The sequence below is a fragment of the Hippoglossus stenolepis genome, chromosome 24 (assembly GCF_022539355.2).
Source record: "Hippoglossus stenolepis isolate QCI-W04-F060 chromosome 24, HSTE1.2, whole genome shotgun sequence".
Classification (NCBI taxonomy): Eukaryota; Metazoa; Chordata; class Actinopteri; order Pleuronectiformes; family Pleuronectidae; genus Hippoglossus; species Hippoglossus stenolepis.
Genome location: NC_061506.1, coordinates 9,568,575 through 9,590,937, shown reverse-complemented (window position 1 = coordinate 9,590,937; position 22,363 = coordinate 9,568,575). Strand labels below are relative to the sequence as shown.

Sequence of the window (22,363 nt, the reverse complement as noted above, 5' to 3'; positions counted from 1 at the left end):
TGTTGAATTTTGTGCCTTGTGGAAAAAGTGGTTTCATTCAGACTGATGTTTCCCAGGTAACACCGCCACCACCATCACCACCATCACCACCATCACCACCACCACCATCACCTGATGACATAGATGAAAATGATGCTTTAGGTGAGTCCTTTTCCATCAGTAAGGTTTTGTATTGGTACTGATGGGATGCATTTATGAAGTCCACCCATGTGTAAGGAAGTGGAGAGGGGTTAATTGCTCAATCTGTGTTAACCCACATATATTATATATAGTACTTTGTTTTGAGAAGAATTGACAATGCAGTAAATTCTCTAAAGATTTGTCTTGCTCCATTGTGTCGGATTTACAGTACTGGATGTGTGGAAAGTAACAATGATCTTTACATGGTGAGAAAAGAGTGTGATTCCTTTAAAAGATAAGCTGATAAAAACCCAAACAAATGTGTTTAATTTACAAGGCAGTTAGAAGACAAGACGCAGTCCATGGGCGTTTAGGCTTATGTTACCTCAGCCAAAATGAAATCACATTTAGCAATTCCATTTCAAGAAACTTTTGCATAATTGTTGTTGTTGTTGTTGACATGAGGCAGTGTTTGCTCCCCATGATCATCCTTGTTTTCTCGGTTGTCTTCGGTGTCACTGTCTCGTCAGCTCCACCGATGTTTGTAGTTTATGTTTTTCAGGCTGCGGGTTGTCTAAATGCTTTTATCTGGAAGCTTGTGATTGGCTAAGAGAGCTGATGGTGTGATACAGTTGGAGGAGAAAGGGAAAAAGCACGTGTGCCTGTGTCACTGGATGTTCTTGTCAGAGAACAGCAGAGTTTGCACCAGTAGGTGGCGGAGTTGAGTCTCTTGTGAACCCTGAAGGAACGTGTGACTGAGTTTGTCATGTTGATGATCAGCTCTGGTCAATATACGCCTGGTGTATTTAATGTCAGTTAATTGAGAATTTTTATTATTATATTGATTTTGATGAAATGTCACCCCCCCCCAAAAAAAAATCTGTATAGTTTGGCATTTCAAAAGTCATTAAACTACCAACCTATGACGTTGTATCAGACTTTGTTCAAATTGTTTTATTGTTTTCAGACGACATTTTTAAAATCATTTAGGACGACATACTGTTGTGATTATTATACCTTAAGCGTGACACCATCAAATGGTGTGCATTTGGGCATTCAATAACTTTGTCTATCCGAAACATATTTTATATTATTTATTAAATAATAACGAATTGATTAAAGCTACCTCAGGACACCACCCTTCCAATGAAGGGAAAGGTAATTTATTGATCAAGTGTCATGAAAGTAGTTTAACACATGTAGGCCCAACTATTGTTCACAAATGCGAGGTCCCAACAATACTAACCTATGACTTGTTTATATTTTGAACGACATAATAACCTAAGACATTTTGAAATCATATTTTGGACCACATACAGAATAGGAGTATTTTTAAATCTGCCGAAAAAAGTCATAGTAAGTCGTCCAAAATAAGAAAAATAAAGTCATAGGTTAGTATTTTTTTTTCTGAAAAGTGATTTTTTTTTTAAAAGAGCATCAATTTACCACCTTTGAACTACCTTGTTCAGGTGTAGATCTATTGAACCAGTAAATCCCCAACAGATTCCTTTAAAATCCTCTTTAATGGCCAAGCAGCCGTGTGTGTGTGTGTACCTGAAAACGTAAAGAAATCAGTTTATGAGCTTGTCCTACGTTAGTTAAATCAGAGGCTGGCAGGAGTTAGAGCTGAATCTTTGTATCTCAACCTAGTACACAAAGCAATGTAGTTATTTACGAGGAGCATGGGATTGTTACGTAGAGCTTCATTATGCGTGTTTGCTTGTAGGCATGATGTTTACATAGTTGTGGCTAAGGAGCGTCTCATTAAAGACTACGAGACAGAATCCAGATTATCTTTTGGAAACCGACTTTTAGGCATTTAAATCTGTATGTAAAATACATTTCACTCACTCACATTTTGAAAGAAAGACGAGGCAGGTTTCTTTAAACACGTAAAAGGAAATATATATTTTTTAAAAATGAAATAACAAAAAACAAGAAAACAACAACATTTCATAGAGAAGAGCTGCTTTAGTCATTTTGCAGAGGTAATTTACACAGGACTTTAAAATGAGAACTTTACCAGAAGCAGCAGGACGGCAGCGACACCACACACACACTTCTTAGAGCGTTTAGATTTTTTTATTCTTATTTTTATATATCGACTGGATGTGCCTTTGCTGTCGGTGCGGCGGCGTCGTGGTCGTGCCACTTGTGGTAGAGCGCGAAGAGGTTATGTCACATACTGAGCTTCTTTTGAGGGTTAATATACACTGGCTCTTGGTAATTCACTCGTATGACGTACGCACCACTGAAACATTTACACACAAAATGTAGTTATTTTCTCTCCCTCAAAAAACAGGAATACTCCTTTTTATATTTTCAAAGACAACAGTTAACAGTTTTCCAAAACGTTTGGCTCTAGGATTGGAGAGGCCCCTCCCCTTCCACACACATGTCTATCAACACTTTTATTTGAACAAGCGTGGCGGCTCTCTGAGTGAGGAAAGAAGAAAATGGTTGTTGTGTTGGGCTGCCCGGCAGAAACCAGGGGTGTGCATAGGTGTTACCGTCTCCTTCCCGAGGCTCTGATAAGGCAGTTTCATTTTGCTCCTTTCCGTCAGTTTCTTTATTTTTTATTCCAGTTCAGGAGCCATATATTTTTTAAGTGGTGGATGATTGTGCCCCACCGAGAACGATGTTCCAGATCCGTTGACCCGCTGATTAGTACGGAGGGGGGGAGGGGGTTTGTGAGGACGAGTGGAAAAGGCAAGACGAAATGAAAATGGCCAGGTGAGGGGGAAATTGCGGCACAGGTCTTCTTCATAGTCCATTTTGTGCAAACGGAGATGTAAACAAAGATCGTCAGGGAGGGGGACAGTGGGGGGGGGATGGAGTGTGCTCCTTCAACAGACTGACAGGCACAGGAGGCCGGTGAAATAAATAAAGGGATGGGGAGGAGGAGGAGGGAGGGAGGAAGAAACTGCCAAGTTTCCTGTGCTTTATTTTTTATTTTCTTCGCTTCACTCAAAACTTGCATTCCGAGCTGAGGGAGTAAAGTTGTCGCCACTATAGCAGCTTCCGATGTGCTTCAGAGTTCGGCTTGTTGGTCACAGGGGCCGAGGTTAGGAGGGGGTGTCAGAGAGGAGGAGGACACAGTACCACGAGAAGTGCCTTAAAGGTCCACACACACACAGGCACACGCATACACACAGGCACCCACATACGACTGCTTTATGGTCATGCTTGCTATTGCCTCCACTAGAACCAGTCATCCATCCATTGATTAGAAAAGAAAAGTACAAAATATCTACCCCTCCACACACTCCTCACCCTTGGACTATATGAGGACAGAACCATTTTCACGTAGTTTTTTTATCATTTATATATATATATGTATATATGTACACAACAGTACGCCTTTCAGGCTGTTGAGAAAAAGTGGCGAGGGGCAGGATGAAGTCTCTGTAGTGAGGCGTCAGAGTTTAGAGTTTCTTCATTTTCGTCTTTTTCAACAAGTGTATCTACAGAGGAAATGTTATGGTCCTGATGAGAGAGACGTGACTCCAGGGGGTCTGATCAAAGTTTAGCATCCGTGTGGGATCAGAGGGGGGTGAGGAGCCGGTAACCGTCGCGTGTCAGTACACCCAGGAGACGGGGACCCACTGAGCGGTGGTGGACACCAGGTCGACGGCCTCCTCCAGCAGGCGGATGGTGTCGTCGATCTCGTTGTTGATGATGGTCTGGTCGAAGTAGTGAGCGTAGGTGTGCTGCAGCATCTCCGACTCCTTCTGGAGCCGCTCCAGAGAGTCGTCCTGAAGGGGGCGGGGGAGAAAAGAGAGGTTTCAGTGACTCGGTGCATGTTTCTCTGTCTCTGTGGTGTCCCTGTAGTTGTGTCTGTTCACACTTTAAATTCCAAATAATAATTAGGCTTATGTGTTGTTATATTAGCCTCAAGAGCTGTGATTAAAAACCTTCATCTTAACCTGGAATAAGATGTAAAGATCAAAATTGTATTAGTTTTCATACAGATTCGGCTACTTTATAGATTTCCGAGTTTAGGCAAAAAGCAAAACAGAAGTCTATATAAAATTGTCTTAGATCCAAATATTTGTGCTGTAACTATTAAGATTGTTCTGTCAAAGAATAGCTCTGGATTCTTTAGAAGTTTGATACAAATGTAAAACTGTAGTTTATTTTTGTTGAAATAGACCCAAAAAGTTACATGATTCTAAAGTGGTCGACTTTCAACCATGTTAATTAGATAATGTCCTATGTAATGTAAATATATGCAATTGTTCTACTGTCATATAATTGTGATTACTTTTGAAAGTATATGTTAATTAGAATGGTAAAATGTACATTTCAATGATCATCATAAAAAGTAAAATTCTGGCAAATAGAATTATAGAGGCAGAGTAAGGATCAAATAGAAAATGACCCACAAAGTTGCACAACTGAGACAACACAAAGTGCAGAGGATTATTTGAGGGATCAGGAGAATGAAAGGGAACAGAAGAGGACAAAGAGCGGACGACAACTAGAGCTACAACATGCACAATGTGAATTCACACCATTGAATGAATACTTACGGGCAGTTTCCTGCACCATTTTGGAACCTCAAGTGCAAATGAGAATAGGCATGCCAAAAGGAAATACAAGCAGACTTAAAGCAAACGGGGCGCATGCAGCGAGAGAAACAAAGTCAAGGCAGATTTCACAGTGGATTTGCTCATGCAAGCTTGAAAAGTGTAATGAGATAGTTCAACTCCAGTGGGACTGTACCTCGGTCATGCCTGGGGTGATGGTGGGGGCTGCGATGAAGACGACGTAGGGAGCAAACTCGGCAGTCCTGAGGATCTTTAGTGCCTGATGAGAGAGAGAGAGAGAGAGAGAGCATTGTTTTAACCCTTTACTTCTTCCACCTTAACTGGCGACAATGAGAGCTCATGTTTGAAAGTGAACCTGGTTTTGTTGCAGCCTTCAGACATGGAAGAGTGTCATGTGGTTGGAGTAATGTCACAGTGCGAGTTGTTTTCGTGTGAGGCTGCAGCGTTTGCATGTCATTGGGCCAAAACACCAAGCCCATGTGATTGTAACGGTGTTGCAGCACAACCGTGAGTTGAACTGTAATGTTGTTGGTGGTAAAGTCAAAAATGAATTGTGTAGTTAGTGGCTGTTTATTTTTTTTGAGTTTTGTGAATTACTACCAGCTAAGTGTAATTGTTTGCATATTGTGCTGGTTGCAATTCTGTACATGACTGACTGGTGGTAGGGGTTAAACACGCCACACCACCTTTCACCGGGTGAAAGCCCAGACTAGTAAGTCATCACCTATTTGTCCTCTAGATATAAAGCCTGCAAGAATGTAGGTTCCAAAAATGTAGCTGCCATTGGTGGCTTTTGTCAGTGAGTGCAAAATCGGGTAAATGCATCTGTTTGTTTGCTAGCAGGGTTACGCAAAAATGACAGAGCTGATTTCCATGGTTGGTCCAATACTGTGCTACCTGTGGTTCAACGTCCAGGATGGAGATCATGCCCTGAACGTGGATCTGCCTGATGGTCTCCAGCCTGGTGCCGTACATGGCGTCCTCGTGGCTTCCGTACTCCAGGTAGTCATTGTTGCTGATGTCCTGCATCATCTGGTCGTGAGTCACAAAGTAGTAGTTCTTCCCGTTCTCCTCGTCCTTCTTAGCAGGTCGAGTTGTGTCTGAGCAGAGTGAAAGATGGACAACAAACTGTTTTGTAGTAGACACGTGATTGTACTGTCTGTAAGTGGGTGAAGCTTGTGCGATTGTGGTTCCAGTGTGTGGGTGTCCTTACGGGGGATGGGGTAGGCGAACCGGTCCGGATGCTTGGTGATGAGTGTGTTCTTGATGTGCCTCCTTCCAACGCCGTGTGCGCCTGAAAGAGAACAGCAGAGACTTCTCTAAATTCTGACTTGGTGAAGAGAGAAATGTGCAGCTTGTGTGTCGTGGGTAAAAAGACAATCGTTTTCTAGGACTTGTTTTCTGAGCTGTAACATTAGAGGCGGTCAGCCATTGGGGACAGACTGTAACCTGTGTTTTTAGAGATGGCTTTAAGGTGTTGATGGCCTGGTTGTTGACTGGTTTAATTTGTTGTACAGTCACTATGGTGTTGTTTGACAAAGTCGTGTAATCCACAGCTAGTGCGTATCAGGAGAAATGTGAAAGGATGTGCTTTGGCGTTGTGGATTTGTTTCCTGTTTGTTAAACAGTAGTCTATGTAAAGTGTTGTATTAAGGTACAGTTCAAAACCTGTGGTTGATTGTTGATGTTATTTGTTGTAGAGTGCAACTTTAAACTTTCTTTATGCTACTGTCTGGCTACTGGTGAACATGGTGTCACATCAGGTAGGACAGAACGTATGAGGGATTCCAGGTTAGTCCAGTAGTTGTATGATGTCATTAAAATTGGTTGTTTGTGGTTGTCCACTGTGGACAGCACCTACACTGGAGGATCAATCAGTGCAGGTTAGAGCTGTTAGCTGATTGAATTCTCAGGTTTAAAAGGCAGCAGCGGAGCTGCCTCAGAGAACACTGGGACAGACGGAGACAGAAACTCACAAAGTCAACGTTTGAATTCATGTTTTCATTTAATAAAGTATGCTGAAAAGCAACACCCTTGTCTCTGGCTGTGTGAGGGAGAGCCCTGTGGCATGGTCTACTGCCACATCCACTATTGAACCTCTTCCTCAGTGCAAACACTAGTAATTTGATAAAGTAGTCTCTGTGAAGCAAGTACCTCAAATTTGATTTTCTGTGCATTACAAAGTACCTGCACCAGAGTGAATAGATTTGAGCTGTGAATTGGTTTAATGTAGGACTTTTGGGGGTATGTCACGTTTGATCTGTTTAGTGATGCATTTAGGGTCCAAGTGTGTTAATTTGTATTCAATTCTATGACTTTGGCCTTCAGATGGGGAAGAGTGATGGTTGAACCAATGACCACTGCAGCCGGCGGCCTTGGGTGAAAAGCTAACGTGCGCACTTGAAGCGTCAGCTGAAGACGAGACACTGGAGTCATCCGGGGGAAGCTGACAGGTTGTCTAGTAAGTTTGTGCACTGCAGAATCACATACTGAGTACTGAAAACCTCCTTTGTGGCACACTGTACAAAACACACTTTAAAGGTAAATATACACTGAAGGAAAAATTATTTGAGCAAAGAAATGAACAGTCTAAAATTGTAATGGTAAGTTTATTGCAACAGTGAGAGACATAGCGAAGAAACCATCCTGAAAATCACATATAAAAAGGTATAAATTGATTTGCATTTGAATTAAGTATTTCAGTACTTGGTGGAGCCCCAGACCGAGGGCAAATGATGGTCATTTTGGGTTTCTTCTGTTTCCCAATAATCACAGTTGACTCCAGCTTTGCCGATGGTCTTGTGCAGGTCTACTATCTGGTCCCTGACATCCTTAGACAGCTCTTTGGTCTTACCCATGGTGGAGAGGTTGGCATCTGATTCTGTGGACAGGTGTCTTTTGTACAGATAACTACTTGAGATTCGGAGTACTTTCTTAGAGCAAGAGCTAACTGGTCTGTGGGAGCCAAAAGTCTTGCTGGTTGGTAGGGGATCAAATACTTATTTCAATCAAATGCAAATCAAGTTATGACGTGGATTTTTGTTTGTATTCTATTACAATAAACCTACCATTACATTACAGACCGTTCATTTCTTTGTCAGTGGGCAAACCTACAAAGGGATCAAATCCTTGGCTTGAATATACATATGTTCTCATTTACAGAAATCTGTTTTGAGTACACCTTCATAAATGATCATGGTAAATCATCCTTAACAGCAGTGACATCAGCATCTGTTTAGAATTAAAACCTGCAGATGGAATCCGCTGTCTTTACTCACCGAGCAACACCAGTGTTTTCCTCTTGAACGATGGCAGTTTCACCACTTCCTCATAAGTCACCAGGTCTAGTTGGTCAAACACTGTCAAGGAGAAAGTTTACAGTTAACACAGACTTTTACAACAAGTTTTTGTTTTAGCAGGATTTACCTAATTTTGTAAACAAGTTATGTCAATGCTAATTACATGTGCTGCAATTCCAATGTTTTATCCCTACAGCTTACATCCTGAGCCTCCTGAATATAAAAATATTTGAATTATTGTAATTATTCAACACAACAGCTACTTCAGACAGGGTCAAATACCTACAGATTCTTAAAACCTGTCTATTTGCGCTAACACAACTAACATCTGCTCAATTTACTCAATCAATAGTCAAGGAGACGTAAGGAAGAGGATGAGGTACAAAAGCAGAGAGAGGAGTAATAACACAGAAGCTGGACGTCAGCTGTCTGGAGTTACTTACATGCAGCCATATCATTGGGTAAGAGACAGCATGAAATATGGACAGAGGGTAGGAGTGGAAGGGTTAATAAAGACAAATTAAAAAACACACCATAACAGGTCTTTAAAACATCTAAAGCTGTTCATTGCAACAGTGTTAGTCACTGAAATTGAGACAACAGTAGGAGAGGTCTGTCAGAGGGAGAAACAACAGAGCGTGCAGCAGTTACACAAATTTAAAACCTCTTTCTTTAGTTTGAACTTATTGTACCTTGTTTTCTACTATGTCTCATGTCTTACCTGCATTGTGCTTTGCCAGGTACTTGTCCTTGTACTGTTTCTTCTTTTTGCCAAACCAGGTACAGCTGGCCTGCTGTTCCTGTTTGGTCTTCTCCATGGCTATACAAGCCACACGCCTGAAAACACAGCGGAGGTACATTTGTTTGAATTTTGTTTTTACTAATGCAGTCAATTACAACAGTGCTGCACTACATCTAACCCATATGATTATATGGGTTAGATGTAGTATAAGGACTTTCTTAGACAGGACTATTCCTCATACAACAGGCTAGAACTGAACCTGCAGCTACTGCAAGACAAATCAGACTGAACTCCTGTGGTGTATTGGTAACACGTCTGTCAGATCTGATAGAAGAACCAGGAATGACTGGCTTTACAATGCTTTAATATTTGATCATGTATCTGTAATACTGTTTACTTTGATATTTTGAAACAATATTTTTCGTAGTTTTGCTCACCACTCCTGCAGCTCGGGCGAGGGGATGAGCCCCGCCGTGGCGTTCTTGGTGTTCTCCAGCTTTCCCTGCCACCAGTTGTGGTCGTCCTTGGAGATGATCTGAATGATGTCGCCCACCTGGAAGCGAATGCCCGCCTCCTTGCACGGGATGAGGTCATCTTTCGTCGGGTCGTATTCGAACTGAGCGCGTACGTAAATCTGTGACAGTGACAGAAGACAAATTGTTACAAACGGCAGCGTGTGGTGCGACCATTGGAGGATACACGGGGAAGAAGATGATCGAGAGAAGCCGCCGTATGAAAGGAGACGCGCTGTTAAATAGTTAGTGATGTGGCGCCGACACTTGTCATTAGGAGACAGCAAAGAGCAAGTAAGCTGAAGCAGGAAAGGGCACAGACATTGAAATACATAAACAGCAGGGTGATTAAACTATGCACTTTTTCACTTATGCTTAATTTACAGGCAGCTTATGCGAATACATCCAGGTTTTTTCCGTTGCGCGTTGATAGCCAGCATGGGATCTAGACACAACTACGATGAGGAACCAAACGCTGCGATGGGGGTGGGAGGAAGAGAAGGAGGGGGGGGGGAATCTACGTCTACAGAGGCTCCACTTAGAGACATCTTACCTTGATGGACAATTTGTCCTTGATAGTAGGAGTTCTGGAGATCTATGGGGTTGAGAGCATCACACTTACACATATATCATGCAGTAGATAATGTTGGGGGGGCATAAACAAAGGAGGGGCGATGAAGGACCCACAATCGGATGCTGAATCTAGAATATTACGACTGTACTGCATTTTATACACAGTCCAGGCTGCAAATATTTTGACCATAACACATTCAGTTTTTTTAGATTTCAGAGTCTGAAGAGCAAAAAATGTGCAACTGTCAAAATACTTGACGTCAGGACTGCATGCAAGTGTGTGTGTGATCTTAGACACATCGTGCAGCAGGCAAAAATGGCCCAAATGAACAAATGTGACATGTTAAGGGGCGCGTTAACGAGGCAGAGTTCCAAACACTTTAAATCTCTAATTATTTACGCATAACAGACGGAGCAAGAAATTCAGCCTGTCCACTCAGCTATCTTCTACCGCTTACAAATCATCTGCTTGGTTTTACAGCAGTGAAGGAATCCTATCCAATTATCAGATGGAGGGGAGACGGGAGTTAGGATCCCACATTGTAGAATAATACCCGCGTTAACTAAATCAAAACGATGGGATGGAAGAACACACGAGTGCTTTTTAACATGCAGATTTGCACTTGAGTGTTAGTTTGTAAGTGAAGTAACCAGATTGTGAAGCAAAGGAGCAGATGGAAAGAATTCATGATGTAAAAGAGGAGGAAATCTCACCTGACGGCCTTTGGGCTGAATCGTCGATGGCAGGTCCTAGTTGGGATGACAATAACGGTAAATGTAAGTCTTTGTATTATCAGAATGTGCCTTTATTGTGACACTGCATACTTTTGTTTTGGAAGTTTGGAGGAACTAATTTCAATCTAAGATATAGTGAACCTTAAAACTTTGACTCATCTGTGTTGGAACTTGACAACAACAATAAAACAGACTGTATTTACATTAATATGTTGTTGCTGGTGGATCTGTTAAGGTGTGTGTGTGTGTGTGAGAGAGAGACTGAAAGGGGGAACAGTAACATACCAGGATGGAGCTGGTGACACTAGCATGGCCATTAGCAGGCGACTGTCGAGACAAATCTGGTGACTCTTTCTGCAACGCAAAATACAAGGACTTTTTTTTTTTTTTAACTATGTCGACTCTGCAAATAACCATAAAATAAAATGTGTGTGTGTGTATTCAATGCCATACCTCACAGGACATGGACTGGGACCTGTAACTGGGCACAATCTTGAAGGTAATGCTTCCCCTCATCTCTTTCTGTGGGGAAGACAAAAAATACATGCGTTTACAATGGTAGCGGCATCTTGCAAAACCTTAGCTAAACTTTAACAACAAAGTGCCTTGTTCTGCTTGCCACCATGATTTTGATATTTTAGGTACAAACCAAAGGCCTTAGTATGCTATTTATTTAACATCGATTCGATCAGGATCATGCAAACAACAATCTCTGGCGAGCAGATGAGGGGCCCCTGGCACCACAACCTAGTGTTAACACATTCTGCTCAACACATAACATAATGAGATGACATCATCACAAGCGAACAGTGTGACAGAGGCTCTAGCTTCTAAAGTATTTATTTTAGATCGAGTTAAACAGGATCATGCAAACAACACTCAACAAACGTCTGTTTTCAGAGTGTTAAGTACATTCTTCAAGTTCTGACAAACGTCTGTGGAACTTACCAGCATCTTTTGGAGCTGTTCTACCGTCTGATTGGCAACGCTGATGCCATTAATTTCCCGGATCTCATCTCCAACATGCAGAGTCCCTGAGGCGGAGAAATAATGAATTAATAATGCCTACAAATGAGACTCTTGAGGGATGAAACATCATCGCTTCGCGGAGCAGCGGCCAGGAAACCCCAGGGGTTATTGAGACGGCTCGAGGGGGGAGCCCAGCTAATGTAAAGAAGAGCTACATTTAATTGTTATTTCATTTAGCAGACATTAGTCCAACAGTTTTCTCTTTGTCTACTTTGGAAATCTCTCGACTCGATTTTATTTGGAGAGTAAATCTCAACAGATTGACATTTACTGAGTTAACCAATCAAACATGCACGAGTGGTGAGAGTTTGCACGTAGTATTTTTGCACGAGTGCTTACCCTGTCGATGAATCATTCCACCGTGCATGATGCGGGCCACGATGCAGTGGTTGAGTTCGTTCATTTTCAGAGTTATGCCCTGGGAGAGACAGACAGAGGGTCAGAGTGGAAACTGAAAATGCACAAAACAATGTAATAAAACTTTAGACTGCAGCTCACTACGCACCATGGGCTCATCAGTGTTCTTCTGAAACTGCACCAGGCGAACCCTGGTGACGTTCTCCAGGTCCATGTCTCCGTTGGTGCTGTCCGGGGAGTCTCCGTTCAGGTATGGAGAAGTGGGTGGGGGGGTCACCCTCAACGCATCGTCGCTGTACACCTCGTGGGCAACAACATCATGGGTCTGCAGCAGAGCCTGAGAATACACAAAGGGCCATAAATAGGAAAAGAGTCTTGGATCCAACTGCAAAGGCTCCTACGTGTGTTCTGTTTTTAGTTCTGTCGCTGAACCCAGTGGAGAAGGAAGCCCATTAGCGCTGCGAGTATAAATGCCACGCTGGGAACATTTCCCACAGCCACAACAAATGTACACAAATGTGGGTGGATGTGATGTTGAGGAAAAGGAATCAGACTTGTCATTTTATTCTCAAGTTTTTCTAAGGCTCCTATTAAATATTAGCTACTTTTTTTAATCCCTTAAGAGGTGACGGAGATTTTTTCTAGTCAAGTTTAACGTAATTTTACTGAAGAAATTCTGAGAAAATTAAAGGGAAAATAAGCTTTATTTGCATTATGGCATTAATAACTTGCTCCTATTAAATGTGTTTTCTTTTTACATCCTTAAGAGGTGATGAAGAAATGTTACTTTACTCTTGTTCAGGATGAAGCCAACTGTCTGTACATCACGTTTCAAGTAGTGTTACTGTAGTAATTTGATTTTATTCTGTCTGAACGTGCGCTGGTTAAGACCTGACAGGCTCGGGGTCAAGTATCCACTCTCTAGATGGAACATGTGGTTTTACACGCACACACACATACTATCACTGTGTGCTGGCACAGCTCCATCATTGGAAAGAGCGTGGCTTACACTAAATCCTCCTATTTGGCCACTGACCATGTCACTGACACGCTGTGTGTTTTACTACAAATGCATCTACTCGCAGTGTTTGCCAAACGATCACATCTGCTCATCATAGCAGCAACGTGTACATGCACGGTGATGACACATGACAGTCGTGGAGACTCAGAAAACTTGGCACCAAGGGGCTTTTGACTAATGGTGAACATTAATGTAGCTGAAAACAACAGTTGAAACAAATATGTTTACAAAGGCAACAACATGTGTCAACACATCATACCAACAAATCAACGGTAACAGAAAAAGTCCTTGAATCACGTCCTTATTAATGTAGTCATACACCAAACAGAAACAAGTGAAATGATTGATAAGGATGAAATGTTCCCTCCCGTGTGCTAATGCCCTCACATCCACTCTGCTGGCAGCGACGCTAAATGTCTGTGGCAAGATGAAAACCCCAGCAGGTCAGAGAGCAGGACGCGCTAATTGGATTGAACCAAATTTAAAGCGTGACAACCGCAGCAAGTGCCACAGACAGAGGGGAACACCTCATCGTCCAACATTTAGCTACTGCGCTCTTTTCTAATTGACAATAAATCAGAAGAGGACTACAAAGACTTTACAGTAGAGAAAAGAAAAAAAAAACAAGCCTACTCTTCCTGAACTAATTGCTATTGTACTGTACTGTTCTAAACTAATGAAGCAAGCAACACTTTCTGTGAAGCAATTACAGGCTCCAAAATGCTTACACCTTTACACGAGGTCTCAACTTACAGTTCCCACGTCTGTCAACAGTATCCTCCAAAGTTCTTCTGCTAGTCTCAGCTATTTTCAGGCCACTAGTCTCGCAGGTGGTCGCAGTGAAAGTTATTGTATATCCACAGTGGAGTCCCTCAGCACATTCATCCTACTGCGGCCGTCTCCTCTGCACAAGTCTATCCCTGCCCGAGGGCTCGCCAAGCTCAGGTGTTAAGCAGCTTTGTGGCCAAGGGAGTTATGTGGATGCCAACAACCCTACTTCTAACACAGGAGGTTGTAGTGTCACTAAGCAGCAAGCTCTACATACACAGACGACACAACCTGTCACAGTGACTAAGGGAAGAGTGTGTGTGTGTGTTTGTGTATTATCGAACCATGAAGTGTGGCTGCGTGAGGATCCTCCTGAGCTCCTTGGCCTCCATGTTCTCTGTGTAGCAAGAGATGGTTTCCAGTACCTGGTAAGGAAAATAACACATCGTGAATAACACAGAAAAATCAATATGTCATCGTTTAGTATTTCATTCTGCAGAGATATGATAGAACATCTGATTAGTGGTCTAGAGTTGAGCAGTGATTTCCTCACCTCTTTAGCTCTTTGCACTCCGTCACTCGGAGGGTTTCTGATCTGAGGAGACGACCTGGTGTTGATTTTGTCATAAAGCTGAAACAACGACAAACACGTCAGTTAAGACCCACAAGGATTCGCCGGAGATGTTTATCACGATCAAAGATGTAAAACATAGACAAATAAATGTGCACTCAGGTTAGAAGATACAGAGGCAGCAAAAAGTTTGGCCACACCTACTAGAACTTGTGATGCTTAGAATAGTTACGTGAGTGGAAGGTGAACTGAAATATAAAGGGAATAAAGCTAGGATACATTTTTTGTGGTTTTGTACAATTTAAGATAAAAAAAAGAAAAGAACCAGATTTGACTTCTCTTTTAGCTTCTTTCGCTTGTTATGGGTCGCTCACAATCATCATCTTTAGGAAAGGCTGATAATGCTAATTTCAAAGCTTTACAAAAACTCTGTCTCCTCAAACCTTGTCCAAATTATCTGCAGCCATGGCTTCCTCTTAGAAGCCGGGTCTGACAATTTAAATATATAAAATGTGAGGGCCACAAAGCAAGACAAAAGAAAAAAGAAAGAGGAAAGAAAGCTAATTATAATGTAATGAATAGATGGCAGTTAAAGAAAACTCTCCGGGAGAACTGCTCGTACGATTGGTAGACATATAAATCGTTGAGTGGTGGTGTTCTACGGTGCAGTGATAAACTCTCTGTTTAAATCATTATTAAAGTATAAAAGGTGAAAAAATATATGTAGTCTTGCATAGAATATTAAAGAAATGTGTCTTCTTTCACTATTTGCCTTTTTGAAACCAGGTCATCTTCTACTCACGTCACAGTGACAGGTTTACCCAAATCATTTCCTGTCACTGTACCCAGCCGACTCTTGACTCGGCCTGACACCTGCTGGACATTTCTGCTATTACAGAGGAGGAGGAGGGCGCTGAGTTTCACTCACATCCAGCAGGGTGTGGAGGTGCTGATCCTCAAAGACACTGTGCAGGAAGTCCATGTCTTTCTCGCTGCAGTCAGTCAACGCATGAATCTCCTCTAGACTGTCCAAAACCTGCGACACTGCCCCTGCACGAACACACACGCAGAGGTTACACTCAAACACACAGACTGAATCGCAAGCACGCAGACACGTCCACAAGTACACCAAGCAGTCCCTGCAAACGTTCAACACAAAGTGCAAACACTGAACAAGACAGACACATGACCTGTAACACAAACACATAAAGACACAAGAAAATAATAATCACAGACAACAGAAGGCACGACGGGAAACACACAAAACACACACATACACAAACACTCAGAACTATTTAACCCCAAGTACCTGCTGCATCGCCCACACATGCAGCAAAAGCAGAGAAACAGCGGTAACATGGCATCAATACAACATCAGGAGAAAGTCACTTCAGTAAGTCACAGTGTGGAGAATGGATTAGGAGCAGTACACTCAAGGAAAAAAAATAAATAACACAAAATAAAATAAACAGGGTGAAAGAGGTGAAGAATTGAATGAATGAAGTGAATAAATATAATTAAGGATGTATGTACTGTATGTAATGACATATCAAAGTCTTTGTTAAGTATTCGTGGGAATCAACCTCATTGATGAAAAAGACATAAGTTACATGGGAAAATGATGATGCATTTCCTCACTGAAACCTCGATATGTGGTGAACTTTAAAAGGTCCTTAGATATATAGATTAGAGTTGTTTTCTAACTAACTCCATTTTTGAAATCATTTTTAACAGAACATCAACTGCATCAAACTGAACCGTGGATGAGGTTTTGTCCTTATTTTCTATAAAATTTGAAACCGTAATGCTATGAAAAGAACGCCTCGACCATGATTTTCCCTTAAGACGGGCTAAATGTTTCCGAAATGACACTCTGCGCTGTGTGTGGGGAGGTTGGAGAGTTCGTCAGCTTGAAATAATAACCAATAATTAATAACCCCATTGTCAGTCAGCGTATGATTGTTTCATTGGTTTTCTCATAAAGGGAGAGAGGAGAGAAGACGGGGGGGAAGCCAAAAACAAAAAAAAGCAACTAAAAAAGCAAGTGATGATGTCATGATGATATCACACATCAGGTTTCAGTATGTAAGCATTTTTTGGGAAACTTCGAACTTATAAACTAAATGCAAGAAAGTGAGACGCCATTAAATTCAATAAATAGAAGAAAAACAAACAATATAATGTTTGAACGACAAGGACGTTCATTTGCCGCATTCAAACTAGTACGAGTACTGCACCTGAAGTTGCTGTGTCCTCATACTCATTCCATAATGATATTACAGTGGCAAATGAACCGGTTCATTCTATTTTCTCCATTCAACTGAAGCTACTTCCTTCTGCATTGACGACAGACGCACGCCTGTCTACAAACAAATCAATGTCAAGCATAGGTAGATGCAGTCCACTGAAGTCTGACGTGCAGGATGTACGTACTGTACGTCATACTGAAGTCTGAAGTGCTCTCCCTTTTCTACAATGTGAAACTAAAACTAAACGAATCATATATTAACACTGTTACAAAGACCTTGGGTCGGACTTTCAGGTGTGAAAACGCCCTTTAAAAAAATTAAAAGTTACTGTGAAGAATGAAAGAAACAGCAGGAAGAAAACATCTCGTCTGTTTAAATGCAACATAGTACTCCAACAATACCCTTGTACAGACCAGCATTCCCCTTTAAAATTGCATTAAATAAATCAAATAATGTTGTCACTTAAAATAAAGGCTTCTGCTCTATTTGTAATAATTCATCGACCACACAAACCCAGACGCATGAAAATTTAAAAGGTCCAACAACAACCAAAAGGGACTCAGAGTAAAACGTGCTGTTTAATTATCACTTAATCATTAATATGACTACATGAATACCAATGTTTTGAAGTGTGTGACAGAATGATTTGTGTAGTTTCGAGGAGAAGCCTGATTGTAATTATAATAATAACCAATAATTAATAACCCCATTGTTAGTCAGCGTATGATTGTTTCATTGGTTTTCTCATAAGGGAGAGAGGAGAGAAGACGGGGGGAAGCCAAAAACAAAAAAAAGCAAATAAAAAAGCAAGTGATGATGTCATGATGATATCACACATCAGGATTCTATGGGTGGGGAGGGGGATACGTACTTTCAGCAGCTAGCAGTCCTAGAAACAGCACGGCAGAGGAAGAAAAAAACAACACCAAAGAAAGAGAGGCTGAGATTAGAGCAGGTTTACAGCCACTACGGACGTAGAGTTTAACACCTCACAAGAAGAAAAAAACAAATAAAAAGGGGAGAGAACATAGGCCCTGTTCAGACCTGGTGCTAACATAGGTTCTGAGTTATCTAATCGCAAGTGGATCACACAGGTCTGGGACGCAGGTGAGCGCTGTGTGAATTCAAATGCATCCTGTGCCACGTATGAAGGACTGCCTGCTCAGCCGACGTCCTCTGACCTGCTCACAATGAATCAACATATTTTTACTTGTCTCAATTGAATACGTTGATTTGTTTGCGGCCACCGAGACTTACGATATCAACACTGACCAACACGTAATACTTTATTCAAATCCGATCAGACGAGCTTAACGCTGTTCACTTGTGATCGGATCTATCAGGACGGATGTCAGTAGCAGGTCTGAACAGAGCAAGGAGGCGTGAGGGCAGGGAGGCAGAGGGGAAAAGAGGAGAGAGCAGCAACAGAGAGAGAGAAATCAGCAAAAGCAGACGAGTCTCTGAATAATCTGCCAAGCTGCTGCGAGCATCTACTACTCTACACACAAGTCAGTGACCGGCAGCATGTCTGGTGCCCAACTGCAAAAATAAACACCAGGAAGCATGACTGCAAGAGACTGTCAGCCTCAGCAGAAACAACACACACAGTGATTTATCTGGCTGCAGCGGCTGCATTTAAAAGCGAGAGGACAAAACGTAAAGCTCGGCTCATTGCGCTGATTCATTAGGTGATGATGTAACCCAGTGCTCATTTTCTGCTATTTAAGACAAGGACATGAGGTTTCTTTATGCTGATATCTACAGGCAGGCAGAGCCAGCAGTCGTCTTGTCAAAGGGAAGTGAAAGTCCATGTCCGAGACAGAGAAGTGAAGCTGTTGGGCAACATCTGTCTTTGGTTAAACAGAGGAAGTTCTACACAGACAGCTGGAGATCACAGAGAGACGCGAGAATAGAATAGAAACCGGACGAGAAAGTGAATGTGCTGATTGTGTTCTCTGGTGAAGATACATCACCTCACATCTGACCTTAAATGACACATACAACTCATAGCAATAATGAATCGTCCGCTTTATCTCCCCTGCAATAGGATAGAGCTCTTTGTTGCGATTTACCTGAGGAGGTGGGGTCATCTGAGAAGTCATGTAGTTCCTCTGGGGGGTCTCCATAGAAAGAATTAAACTTGTGGCTGGAAACAGCAGCTAGGACTGCACCCTGGGATACAGAGCAGGGATAATACAGCTATTACACCATGTCTGCATTTGTACCAGGGCTTAATGTCTGCTGAGAATCTTGGAAAACATTGAACAAGAAATTGATCTGGGTCAGTGTTTATAAGCAGCTGCACGTTGTGAGGGAGGGGACACATCCTCTTATCTGTGATTTGAATCGCGCGCAATCGACTCTCGGCTTAATAAAGTGTTTAACACCACGGTGCTGACCTTCAGCTTCCTCCTGGAGTTGAACTTCCTCAGCTGCTCCACCGTTTCAGGCAGGTGGATCTTGTAGGCATACCTGTCCCTCTCCTACAACACACAGGAATATAAGCACATAAGCACTACACTTGAACACAACACTTGGGCGCACACACACGCGCGCACACACGCGCACACAAACACATAGAGAGCAGTCACAGAACGGATGTGAAAGCAGAGGTTTAGTTCCAAGCATAAGGAAGTGGTCTTGACTAAGCTAAAAGGTAATTTTCAGTTGCTAATACTATATTCTTATATAACCATATCACACCAAATGTCTATATTTTCATTATTACACAAATTAAGGTCACAAAAACAGGTGGAAGTTCAAGGGCAATAATACATCTAACGTCAGAGCAAATCTTGCCTTCAGCCAGGGGTGGTTGAGGGCCTCGTAAACTGTGATTCTCTCGGCAGGGTCCAGCATCAGCATGCGTCTCACCAGGTCTTTGGCGCTCTCCGAGATGTGAGCCCACTGGCGAGGGTTCATCTGGACAAAGACAGAACAGTGGACAGTGGGTGAGTCGAGGTGAAGGATGTAACGGGGGGAAAAGAAATCAAATAGTTTGTGCGCTGCATGAATATACTTGAAGTACGTTGAACCAAGTTGCAGTTGTGGCAGAGCTTATTACTTAAGATTTGACTAGAAAGAATAAAACCTGTCAATTTAGCAGCAGATGTTTAGCAGCAGCAGCAGTGTGATGGACGATACCACTGTGTTATCCATCAAGCTGCCTGCAGTGACTGTGTCTGCCGCAGATTAGTGCACCAAGCAGGAAATTCATCCTCTCAGCTGAAAACAAAACATTTATCAGACCCGTTTCTCAGCGTCCTCTGCTGATACTGTCAATTTCTTCAGCACCTCACGCTGACTTTTAGTTGGCAAGTGGTATCAAATCAAAAGGAGGGGATATATATTTTTGCACAAAAAGCTCTGGGACAAAGAACCGTGGCTGATGCTAACATTTGACCGGTGACACCTTCGCAGAACAACTGTGAAGTAGCATAGTGCACACAATGTTCAGTGAACGCAACCTCGTACGTGTCGCACACTGCAGCATAGCGACAAAGAGGAACTTGCTAAAAAATAAATCAGTTACCTTGTATTTGCCTTTGATGATGGCCTCGAACAAGCGCTCCTTGGTGCCATAGAAAGGAAGGCAGCCAGACAGGAGGATGAAGAGGATGACCCCACATCCCCACACATCCACCGGTTTGCCGTACGGCTCCCTCTTCACCACCTCCGGGGCCATGAAGTGGGGAGTACCGACTCGGCCTGAAAAGAGCAGGCAGTTTTAGTAATTCACTATTTAGAGATATACTGTTGATGAAAAATTGGAGGTTGAGGTGTTGGGGAAATCTGGAGAGCCAAGTGGTGTGATCAGGGTTTCAGGATAAAATTAGACTCAAGGTATGAATATGTGAAAGCCTGCAACTAAAAATTATAGAATTTCATTAGTATTACAACGTTTATAGAGTGACAAAAAATTATAAAACTAACAATTTTACTTATTACCTCTGCCAAAAGAGATTATGTTTTCACCCCTGCCTCTGTTTGTCAGTAGGATTATGCAAAAACTACTCATCAGAATTCCATTAAACTTGGTGGAATGAAGGGATTTGGGCCAAGAAGGAACCCATTCAATTTTGGCACAAATCCTGACAAAGGGCTGAATCCAGGAAGTTTTTCAATCACTTCCTTTAACAATGCCAAATGTTCTTCTTGATATTTTCCCCCAATTCCCAGAGGAAAGATTCATGGATCCTGAGGGGGAACAGATATATCTAGGGGGTTATGGCTATGAGTTTGTCCAGTTTGGTGTGGGTTCAAATACAATTTTACATTGTATTGTGGTTTCATTTGGGTGTAGGGTTTTCATCAGCCACCTTACAGTCTCAGCTAGACATTGGTGATAGTCACATATTTAAAGCCCACAAATTGGGCTATAAATATGTGACTATCACCAATGTCTAGCTGAGAAAATGTAGATTTAGTAGAGAACCAACTGTTTAAATGTATCTTATAGTTTTAGAAAGTATGTCCAAATGAACACGACTAATTTGGTGTGCAATTTAGGTGGACTGTTGGGCCTCGGTGGAGGTATGAGCTCTACTGAGTGCTATTCCAGTTGCCTTATTATTTCCATAAGCATGCACAGTATGCACATGTGTAGTTCGAAGGCATGCATGGGTGTTTTCTCAGTTTGAGACTGTACCTCCAGCTACTAATCCAGACTCTCCCAGCTGTATCGCCACTCCAAACCCTCCCAGCTTGACTGGAGCGGAGTTCTCCTTTGAGGCCAACAGCACACAGTGAGGCTGCAGAGGAAGAAAAGACAGGTTCAACAAAACGTTTACGACCAAAATATGTATTTTTCAACAGGTTCAAATGTAGGACGCCACATCCCTTAAAACCGCACACAATTTACCAGGTAACAGATTAGGTGGCCATGACCCTTTTTACTGGCAGATAGACATTTCTTTGCAGCTTACAGAAGCTGTGCAGAGCAATGCTTTGCACTTATCTGTGCAAAAGTGCAAGATCCCGTATGTTCGATTGACAATAACCACGCTTTCACATTGACAAGACAAGATACATAAATATAACCACATGTTTTTGTGAAACGTATACAGACAGGAAACAGTTGTTGCTCCTGGACTAAGTCGGTGCATAATAAACACACAAAAAACGTTCCACGTACTGAACTACTGCACATGGCAAAACCTAGTTCCTCTACCTTTCCAGTGAATTCGAATTTGCATGATAGTCTGTGAAGCATTGTTTTCACACTGACACCTTATTTGCATGGAAGTTACATTTCAGGGGGAAGCAGGTCATAAAAAGATAAGCTTTTTATCCACTAACAGTTAAAGCCCATTTTACCAGGCAGCCACACTCACCAGCAGAATAACACAATCGTTTCCTCAATCTTTATTATTAAATGACTACTGTATTCTCTCTGTCTCGATTTAAACTGTGGTGTTATTAACAAGCTGACAACAGGTTTTACTTTATGACAGGACCAGTAAGTGTGTGCAAAAGTAAGCTGGAGAGTTCAACAAGTTCAAGAGTAAATTTATGGTCCATATATATATATATATATATATTTCAATAGGTTGAAGTAGGGACCATCCCAGCCAGCCTTAAATCAAATTCACCTATTAAACTGTAAGAGGCACTTCACATACTGGATTCATCCCTGACTTGATTGATGTCACTGATCTGTGCGCGCCATATTAAAGCACCCCAACTGCCTCTGAGAAATAAATGTAGTAGTCCTGCAGATTTGAGTGAAGGAAAGGTGCAAGACAGTGCTGCATGACAGATGAAGCTCAGGAACAGGGTGAATGTGGGATGTGGTGGGGGTCTCGCTTCCTGTCGTCGCATTTTTATGTTTCTCGTAA

The 22,363-nt window shown here is 42.1% G+C and overlaps 1 protein-coding gene and 1 long non-coding RNA gene across 23 annotated transcripts in view; one reads left to right on the top strand and one right to left on the bottom strand.

Annotated features, from left to right (window-relative positions):
• Positions 1 to 69: 69 nt before the first annotated feature.
• On the top strand, positions 70 to 9,160 carry LOC118103437. The gene is made up of 3 exons (XR_004694879.2): positions 70 to 141; positions 6,999 to 7,131; positions 8,322 to 9,160. It is a non-coding gene; the product is annotated as an uncharacterized LOC118103437 (long non-coding RNA).
• The window catches only part of LOC118103434 (peripheral plasma membrane protein CASK), a 39,971-nt gene continuing 19,607 nt past the window's right edge, over positions 2,000 to 22,363 (bottom strand). The window contains exons 6-29 of one of the 22 annotated variants that reach the window (XM_035150367.2): positions 21,175 to 21,277; positions 20,059 to 20,234; positions 19,326 to 19,448; positions 18,926 to 19,009; positions 18,599 to 18,698; positions 17,398 to 17,415; positions 15,206 to 15,330; positions 14,260 to 14,337; positions 14,051 to 14,131; positions 12,066 to 12,254; positions 11,900 to 11,978; positions 11,480 to 11,565; positions 10,985 to 11,053; positions 10,817 to 10,906; positions 10,511 to 10,546; positions 9,777 to 9,818; positions 9,149 to 9,345; positions 8,691 to 8,806; positions 7,949 to 8,029; positions 5,884 to 5,964; positions 5,565 to 5,770; positions 4,846 to 4,929; positions 4,653 to 4,679; positions 2,000 to 3,875 (exon numbers count right to left, since the gene is read on the bottom strand). In XM_035150367.2, the coding sequence (XP_035006258.1) occupies positions 3,699 to 3,875; positions 4,653 to 4,679; positions 4,846 to 4,929; positions 5,565 to 5,770; positions 5,884 to 5,964; positions 7,949 to 8,029; positions 8,691 to 8,806; positions 9,149 to 9,345; positions 9,777 to 9,818; positions 10,511 to 10,546; positions 10,817 to 10,906; positions 10,985 to 11,053; positions 11,480 to 11,565; positions 11,900 to 11,978; positions 12,066 to 12,254; positions 14,051 to 14,131; positions 14,260 to 14,337; positions 15,206 to 15,330; positions 17,398 to 17,415; positions 18,599 to 18,698; positions 18,926 to 19,009; positions 19,326 to 19,448; positions 20,059 to 20,234; positions 21,175 to 21,277 (2,448 nt within the window). In that variant the 3' untranslated portion in view covers positions 2,000 to 3,698. The remainder of the gene's footprint in view (positions 3,876 to 4,652; positions 4,680 to 4,845; positions 4,930 to 5,564; positions 5,771 to 5,883; positions 5,965 to 7,948; positions 8,030 to 8,690; positions 8,807 to 9,148; positions 9,346 to 9,776; positions 9,819 to 10,510; positions 10,547 to 10,816; positions 10,907 to 10,984; positions 11,054 to 11,479; positions 11,566 to 11,899; positions 11,979 to 12,065; positions 12,255 to 14,050; positions 14,132 to 14,259; positions 14,338 to 15,205; positions 15,331 to 17,397; positions 17,416 to 18,598; positions 18,699 to 18,925; positions 19,010 to 19,325; positions 19,449 to 20,058; positions 20,235 to 21,174; positions 21,278 to 22,363) is intronic. The other 21 variants (XM_035150369.2, XM_035150371.2, XM_035150373.2 and 18 more) reach the window with 21 other exon arrangements.